General features: G+C 38.6%; 1 protein-coding gene across 2 annotated transcripts; it reads left to right on the top strand.

Moving 5' to 3' along the window:
- Positions 1–237: 237 nt before the first annotated feature.
- nkx2.2a (NK2 homeobox 2a) lies at positions 238–7406 on the top strand. 2 transcript variants are annotated; one of them, XM_052580518.1, is made up of 3 exons: positions 238–383; positions 5179–5484; positions 6133–7406. In XM_052580518.1, the coding sequence occupies exons 2-3, from the start codon at positions 5217–5219 to the stop codon at positions 6684–6686; spliced, it is 822 nt and encodes a 273-aa protein (XP_052436478.1). In that variant the 5' UTR covers positions 238–383; positions 5179–5216; the 3' UTR covers positions 6687–7406. The 2 variants fall into 2 exon arrangements, with proteins under 2 accessions (XP_052436478.1, XP_052436477.1); XM_052580517.1 differs by lacking the exon at positions 238–383 and having other exon boundaries at positions 4824–5484; positions 6133–7405.
- Positions 7407–8959: the final 1553 nt, after the last annotated feature.

Below are 8959 nucleotides of genomic sequence, written 5' to 3'. Positions count from 1 at the left end.
AGAAGGCAGTAATAGCACTTTGGTCAACAGTGTAGCATGAATCGGTGAATACGGATCAGCTAAAAGCGCTCTTATGAGGCAACCATGTTTGCTCTCATGACCAATTTATTGCAGACGAACATATGGCCAATATTTTGTCTCGCGTCATTGCAGGGGGAAAACAAACATCATGTAATGTTAGTAGCAAATCTAAGGCAGAGCCACTTCGCCAGCTATGCAAACGTACTTGGACGATATCAGGAGAGGAGTGCTTGCTCCCCGGGTATATAAAGCACATCAGACTTATCGGTGCGTGCGTCCTTACTTTCATTTGGAGATATTTCATTAACGGTGCGGTGTCTTAACGCAAGCTGCACCACTTACCCTCTTCCGTCAGCCGCCAGGTGAGCGTTTATTACTATCACTCGACCTCTCCGCGTACAGTGCGTTAGCTAGGTTGTGCAAAGATTAAATGCTTGCTTGTGTGTGTATGTGTGTGTGTGCTCGCTCGTGCAGACGCACGCGCAAGCACTTGTGAGTTCTATTAAAAGCATAAAGTCTGAAGGTAAACTTGTAATGTGTGCAATCCTCCGCTTACTGTTAACGTCTAATCATATTAGAAAATCATTTCAGAAATTCTTTATTTTATTATGATATAGCAATCTCTGGATATAAAAAAATGCATAGCTACATGACATAGTTTGAAACATTTGCGTCCTATATCACCATAAGAAATAAAACTATTCATAGATTTATATTATTATTACTATTACTATTATTATTATTATTATTATTATTATTATTATTATATGTTGCTCTTGGGCTACTGTGTATTTTGTTAATTATAACTATAGGCTATTTATTTATTTATGCGTGCACGCGCGTAAAATAACGGTGTTTCTATGTCGCAGAAAAGGCCATTAGATGCATTCATTTTAGTTCATTTTATTCCAGGCTATACGCATTTGTACCGGCAGAGTTCGCCCGAGTATCAGAAATGTCTCTTCGTTGCCCATCTCCACCATCACCCTCAGTGGAAATCATATGACTGGATGCAAGTATAGTTTATTGGTGTGAAAGAAAGGAATCTCGCTCTGAAATATGCGCTATTTCTAACTTCGCGTGTGCGTAAAGCAGGGCCATTTTATTTCAATTAATCTATAATTAATTTCAAACGGATTGCAAAAATAGAGACAAACGTCCCAGTGGACTATAAGATAGCGTGATTAAAATGATAATCCTTAAACCAATTTGTTTTGGGTAGTCTGATAAAGGTGCCAGGACGGAGAATTGAACACTATGCGCCATGAAATTCACCGTTACAAATAAACTGGTAGTTAAACAAATGAAGGCATGTCCCTGGGCCATGGGCACCGTGTTAATCTCCTTCCGACATGTTTAATCATTAGAGGCTCTGAGACGAATAAAGGAGCAGCGTTTGCCCTGCAGGCAGGAGAATCAGACCAGCTCTGAACGATCTGTGCTGCGGGGCATTTTCTTCGGGCAGCGGCTAAGTCCCACAAACCACCAGACTTATTTTATACCAACATTTCGCTGTTATGGCCTTTTAATCGCAGGGGAAAAGCAGAAAATCGCTCTTGTCAGTTTATACATTGATCATGAGCACCTAGAGGGAAACAGGGTTACATTTATCAAAGCTTAACTGCTCGCCCAGGGCACCGGAATACGCTGAAATTCGTCGATTAAAGCAAGAAATGATCAACGTTATTATAGTCCCCTGGCCTTCAGGCAGCTTTAGGATTTTCTTTTTAATCAAGCGTATAAAGGTCTTTTTTTATTGTCCCCAGTTATTAACAATAGTTTCCATAAAATGACAGGTTCAGACATTTTTGTTCGACAAGGAATTAATTTATGGATGTTTAGCGCTATTGTCTCATCTTATTTACGAAACATTGTAATTTTTTTAAAATATAAATCTAAAGCATGCTAACTATATACAATGCCAGATTGCAGATATGGTCAGTTGTTTCCTCAAAAAAAAAAAAAAAAAAAAAGAAAAAAAAAAGAAAAAAAGAAAATAGCAGTCTTTATGATGATTTGTTGGTTTTATTTCAAACACGCGTTAGAAAGGGCACCAGCCTGCTCCTAATAGTTTTCATATATGCATATATTTTATGCGTGTAAACATGCAACATCCCCTATTAATTAATTAATTTATTTATTTATTATTATTATTTATATTGAAGTGATACTTTGTGTAAGGTTTTATTTTCTGAAATTGAAAATATGCTCATAATACCGAAATATACTAATTTTAAATCGTGGGCGTTTTACTCAGCGCGCATTATTATTTTTTATTAATAATGTTCCTGTTAAAACGAGTGTTGCCTTTTTTATACTGAAAATTATGATTCTAAACATTTTTCTGCCCTCTGTAGCCAATCTGACTCTAAGTGCTCCCAACTGATGAGGGGTCCTCAAGTACTGAATATTTAGACAGCGACTGCGATGTAAACACTGTTGTGAATTACACTAGTTTAACTCAAATCGGTGTGCTAAGATACTGTCGCTCTTCTTTTCAGTATAAGCGCAAAGACAAACTGTCTATTTGAGCTACCTGCGAAAGTAAACAGGTAAACAGAAGGAAATGGCTCTTGAAGTGAAGTATAGCCACTCAGCCTGTGCACATTTACTTCTCCTCACCCAACTCCTCGGTTCAATTGTTCAAACACATTCCCAAATCACTGGCCACAGACAAACCACGAGTCCTGCCATCGATCGCGGAGTGTTGTGTTGGTTACATTGGAAAAGAGTAGACTGGGATATTTATTAATACCTTATGTATTATTATTAATATTATTATTATTATTATTATTATTTATTTATTTATTTATTAATTATAGTTATTTTTTATTATTTTTTGTTTAAAAAAATGTTTTATATATTCACCAGTCTATGATATTCTGGAAGTAAAATTCGAAACTGCATTAATAGCTACCAAACAAAGAGTAGGCTATAACAGTAACAGTGTATGCTGTGTTTAGTTTCTCATTTCGTGGTTACAGGGATGTGTTCAGTAGCTAACCTGTCTCTGCGGCATGGGAAGGCTGGGAGAGTGACCTTGCGAAAAGCGTTCACAGTTCGACTTTGCTCCTGGCCCGTCCAGTTCAATGCTCCCATTGTCTGATTTTTCTGTCGCTGCATGATTAATTCTACGTAAAACTCTGGTTAAGTATTTACCTATCAGGTAACTGATTCTGAAACTGATCATCGGATGAAAAATATGCTTGGTTACCTGCGTGTTTACCATATCATGCACATTTTTTCGATGTGATTGCTGCTATTGTAAATCTTGCTAAACCCAGAATCCTACAGGATATTTTTCATTATTCATTTTTAGATCCTATCGAATATTTAAACATTTCGCTTGCAGAAAGCGAACGTTAAATTCGGTATTCAGTGATAACAACAACAGCAATAATATATATTTTCAACACATAATTAATAATGAAAAATATAAAGAAATAGGTTTATCTAATTTGTACCCCACTTAACACCATCTTGAATGCTTGCATGCGTGCGAGAAAAGGAGAAAGTGCGCGTAAATTGTGTGCGTGTGTGTGTGTGTGTGTGTGTGTGTGTGTGTGTGTGTGTGTGTGTGAGAGAGAGAGAGAGAGAGAGAGAGATGAAGGACTTTCCTTGATATTGTGAAGGGGTACAGAAATGAATGAAGAGATAGTCCATTGAAAGCAGTGAATGCCATGACAACTAGGAACAACCTCAGATTTATTCCAAACAGTTAGAACGTATTGTACAGGGGCGTCAATCATCTATTATTTTGGCCCTTAAATAAATGCAAAAACTACGGCCGGACAAAGGCTTCCAACAGGAGCCGGACATTTGTCTACATTTCCCCTATTGTCTGCAGCTTAGCAATCGGTTTGTATTTGTGTTTGCCCGGGTTCGACCACCCAGGATGAGCAGAGGACTGGCTAGAAACGTGCAACATTGTCACCCACATCACATACTAGATAGGAGGCAAAGAGGCAAAAAAGAAAAGATAGGACTGAGAGTTGAAAAGGAGAGGCAAAATACTCAACAATAATGCTCCACTTTTTGTGCTGCGGACAACGGAAAGAAGCAATGCAAATATAATGATCAGAAATGTGTTTTAAAAAGGAGGCAGTAAACTGTCGTTCATGTAATTTGAACATAGTTTTACTGTTTACCCACATAATCATCTCGATTGTCTTTGAGAAACGCTGAAAAAAAAAATTGTTAAGAGTAATATTTCGCTTTTAACGTGCGCTAACTATAATAAATTATGCAAATTGCACAAGATTATTATTATTTTTTTAAAGTCATAACAATTTCTTAAAAAATAAGAAGAAGCTAACAATCAATAAAAATAGAATAAAAAACGAGATCATTAATTGTTTCTTTTTTGATGTCTTAATCATGTCCAGTGAACAACCCTTCTCCGTAATCCCGAACCAAAATATTGACCTGCATAAATTAGTCTGTTAGCACTAGAGGCGATTTCGTTGCCCTTTTATAGAATAAACATTTTGGGGGATTAGACATCCTCTTAAATGCTGGATCCAAACAGCACTGTCAGTGCACGATTGCTTTATATACATCTGCGTTATAAGTTACTACCGAGGAATATGCACAGGTTTTGTCCATTTCCAGTTCAAGAAGGCCTGTGATGTGTATAAAGCTACTTGGTGGTTCTTTGTATGTAAATAGGGTGTAAAAAGGCCCTCCCCATCTTTGTAATTAATTGACACGTTATACCACTCATCATGTTCTGAAGCACCAATGGTATAAGGCTAGGATCTCCCCAAAACCCACAATTTCACATCGGCAAACACTGTCTTCATCCACTTGACTCCCAAGACCCGCCCACACGTGGCCAACCTTTTTCGTTTTTAATGCTTTTTCACTGCAGGTTCATGTGTTGAGACCAACCTTATATGGACTGATCAGCCTGGTAATGGCTTATTTCCCCCTAACACCCAGCAGTAGCGCAATATCCACGAGCTAGATATACCACTTCAGTCACTTTGGCATTCTTCCTGGACTTACAGAACTGATTTCTCCCTACTTTTTCCCCACTAGCAACGGTTACCGATCGAGCCTCATGCGTCGACTTCAGTTTACTTCGCGCTGATACGCACCGATTCCTATATTCGCTAAATCAACTGTGCTTTGTGTGTGTGTTTTTTTTTTAAACAGAGGATTGCCAAACTGGTGCAGCAACTTGACTGCATCAAATGCCCCAGAACATGTCGTTGACCAACACAAAGACGGGCTTTTCAGTAAAGGACATTTTGGACCTCCCTGATACTAACGATGAAGAAGGATCGATCACCGGGACTGAGGAAGACACGGAGGGTTCCGAGGCGACTAAAACGCCTGGAGTGCTAGTGCAAAGTCCTTTAGAGAATGTTCCAAACCTGCCTTTAAAGAATCCGTTTTATGATAGTAGCGACAATCCTTATACCAGATGGCTCGCGACTACGGACAGCATCCAATACTCATGTAAGTAGCAAGAATTCACGCAAAGTTTAAAGTGTGTTCGGTTTTGAATAAAAAAAAAAAATTATTTAGTCACAAATATTCGATTTTGCACTGCTGATATCATCTTACAAAATCCAGACAACTGTTCATCCGTAGGTTTCCACTGTTGCGCTTGTCTAAGGCGTAACCTATTATCTGCTTCTGGATTGTGGCCATAGCTGTCATTAAAATAGTTACCAGCACTCCATTTTTTTGTGTGTATCAGAAATCCTGTTTTAATTTCTCAGACATTTTGTGGGAGCTTTGCTGACTGATAGTTCTCGCTTAGATCTTCCTCTTTGTTGATCAGTAACTGTTGAATCGACTCTACGGCTAAATCATCGTTTCGTTTGGGTCACACGCCCTGTGATAATAAAGGCCTATTAAAATAAAAAAGCATGCTCCTGTTATGAACCGATCTGCAATATCAGATTTATTTGTCCGCCTGACTTATTCTAATGTTATTTGGCAAATATGTGTTCGGTTGATTAATTGAAGATAAATACAAAGAACTGTCACATATAGCTATACACACTTTCTTGCGATTTACAATTACATTTTATTTGATGTGGTATTAACTGTAGTTTTTTTTTCCCCTTTCCTTTTATATATATATTTTTTATGAACCAGTACACGGCCTATCCGCAAACTCTCAAGACCCGTCTGCAAAATCCCCGGAACCTTCAGCCGACGAGTCGCCGGACAACGACAAGGAAACTTCGAGCAACGGCAGCGACTCCGGTAAGAAGCGCAAAAGGAGGGTGCTCTTTTCCAAGGCACAAACTTACGAACTCGAGCGCCGGTTTAGACAACAGAGGTATCTGTCAGCCCCGGAGAGGGAGCATCTCGCCAGTTTGATCCGCCTGACTCCAACCCAAGTGAAAATCTGGTTCCAGAACCATCGATACAAAATGAAGAGAGCCCGGGCGGAGAAAGGTATGGAAGTGACCCATCTCCCTTCTCCTAGGCGGGTGGCCGTGCCTGTGTTAGTCAGAGATGGCAAGCCTTGCCATACGCTAAAAGCTCAGGACTTGGCAGCTACTTTTCAGGCTGGAATTCCGTTCTCCGCGTATAGCGCCCAGTCTCTCCAGCACATGCAATATAACGCGCATTACAGCGCCGCCACCACGCCACAGTTTCCAACAGCACATCACTTGGTGCAAACGCAACAGTGGACTTGGTGAACAAATCCTGACTTGCGAATGCAGGGCTGCATTTTAAAGACCGTGGTAGGGAGCTTTCCAAACAAAAAAATACAAGACTTTTTATTTTTGCAGCTTGACCCTTTCCTCACCAATTTATTTTGGGGATTGACGTGTGCGCCATGTTTACATGTTTTCGTTAAGAAAACCGGGTCAAGCCTCTCCCCAAATTTAAGAATGTTAAAGCTCTTGTGAATTTTTGTAAAGTATGTTTGTGTGTTGTAGAAATGTTTTCCTTTTGTCCTTCGTGTTCTAAGCACGTGCAAAACCACTTTATGATTATAGAAAATTTTATTTCTTTCTTTTACAATGGACCGAATATATTTATGGCCATGAATAAACATTGGCAATCTTTAGCTTATTACACTGGTTTGTTTTCTATGTAAATATTTTGTGATAACTGTTTGCAATATTATGTTTGACCGTTCAGTAAGCTATAGCCTAAATGTCTCCGATATTTAGGGAAAATGGAACATCAGTTGTCGATAAACATCCCTCATGTTCATTTCAGTAACACCGCGCGCTGGCGAGGGAGATCTACAATTCTTTTTATTAAGACTTTTAATAAAATGATGTGTTTCAGAAATTCCGATTTGTTTTGCGTTTGGTCTCAGTGATTTCGGACACGTTTTGCAAAATATGGATCGTTTCTTCGCCATCTCCCATGAATACAAACACTTTATAATAAACTAATAGAACGAATAAATACAAATAATATAAATATGCTAATTTGTAAATCCATTGTGTTTGCGCAAATGTTGCTTTGGACAGCCTGTCGCTCTTTTCACTTCATCAGCAGCACAATTGGTTTCATTTTTCCGAATTTATCTGTACGAACACTTCAGCAATAAGAAGGCTAAAGTCACTTGTGAAATGGGGGTAAAAATCCACTCACTTAATAGAAGAGGGCTTCTTCAGCTAAGCAGCTTTTCATTCAGGCGCTCTCTCCTTTTCAGGCTCCGCGGCTGACATCTCGGGTGTTAAAACGGCACATTAAGAGAGAAAACACACGTGACAAAGTTTTGTTAGATTAATATTATGTAATTTTACTATTTACAATGCCATTTTAGAATATTTCATTGTCAACTAAACAAATGTGTTGTTACGCTTTTCCACACTTTGTGTCAAAGAAGTTATTTGCTTGAACTGATATGCACCGCCGCATTCGAGTCGGATGGCAGCTAAGACATAAAAGTCAAAATTACTACAGGAATTTTTTGTTTTGTTTTGTTTTTTAAATAGGCAATAGCAATAGCTCTCTTTGGTTGCTTTCCTGGTGAGGATTATCGTAAATCACTGTCTTGGGTCAATATTATGGTTCAGTACAAAATCCGAAATGGTTAGTTTTTAAAATATATTTTACATTAGATGCGAGAGTAAACTTAGCTTTCATTAAACAAACGGTGGAATAGAATCATTGTGCTAATTATTTACAGAATTAATCTTTAAGCGGCTCGATCTTTTCCCCTTATGCTTTCTACAGTTGGTTTGATTGTGGATTTTTGATATTTTGCTTTTTTATTAATTTATGTTTTTACAGAACTCTATATAATGTTTAACTAATATTTTTTATAGTTATTGCAAAACCGCTATTGTTTTTGTTTTATAAGGAGAAGGTGGTGTGAAAATTACAGAATTGTACGTGCACCTGTTGTCGATTATAAGAAATTTGTGACGGTATATTTAACGTCAGAGAAAGACCGAAAAAGAAGAACTGTAGCAGAACTGCGCTCAGATGAAGAAAAAAAAAATCGTGGCCACAGTTATGTTGAACTGGTGGTCAACAATGTGGCGAGGCACTTTTGAGCAGTCTATAGTAGCACAATATACAGTACATGACACAAAACCTAACAAAGCTTAGGGTCGGTTGTTGTGAATGTTAGAGGCGTGCATATTAACAGGGGGAGTGTATCTCCGGGTGGACAGAGGGAGAAAGACAGTGCGCATTTTTGGTGCTATTCAGGTCCTTTATCTGGACCAGTGCATCCCTGAGTCAGGGAGATATATCCTTGTTTTTTTTTTGTTTTTTTTCGTAGCGCCTGTCAGTTGGTGCCATTGTGGTGCTTGTTGTACACGTTCTATTCCATATGGACAGCTGGGCCCGCAAGAGGAGAAAGGAATCCCTCACAAAACCCAAATTGTGTCCCGCTTTCAAACGCAGCATTGTTGTCTCTCAAAGAAAAACGAATTAAAAATTCGTGCTATATCTATTCTGGAAAAGAAGGCAAACCCATTCACAGATAACAGGGAGTCCT

The sequence above is a fragment of the Carassius gibelio genome, chromosome B17 (genome assembly GCF_023724105.1).
Source record: "Carassius gibelio isolate Cgi1373 ecotype wild population from Czech Republic chromosome B17, carGib1.2-hapl.c, whole genome shotgun sequence".
Lineage (NCBI taxonomy): Eukaryota > Metazoa > Chordata > Actinopteri > Cypriniformes > Cyprinidae > Carassius > Carassius gibelio.
This window is presented reverse-complemented; position numbering and strand designations above follow the sequence as displayed.

What these genes read in the sequence shown, in the direction of transcription:
- nkx2.2a (XM_052580518.1), top strand. Translation starts at nt 5,217, where the DNA reads ATGCCCCAGAACATGTCGTTGACCAACACAAAGACGGGCTTTTCAGTA. An exon ending in GGACAGCATCCAATACTCAT is followed by an intron (nt 5,485 to 6,132) that starts GTAAGTAGCAAG and finishes TTTATGAACCAG; the next exon opens with TACACGGCCTATCCGCAAAC.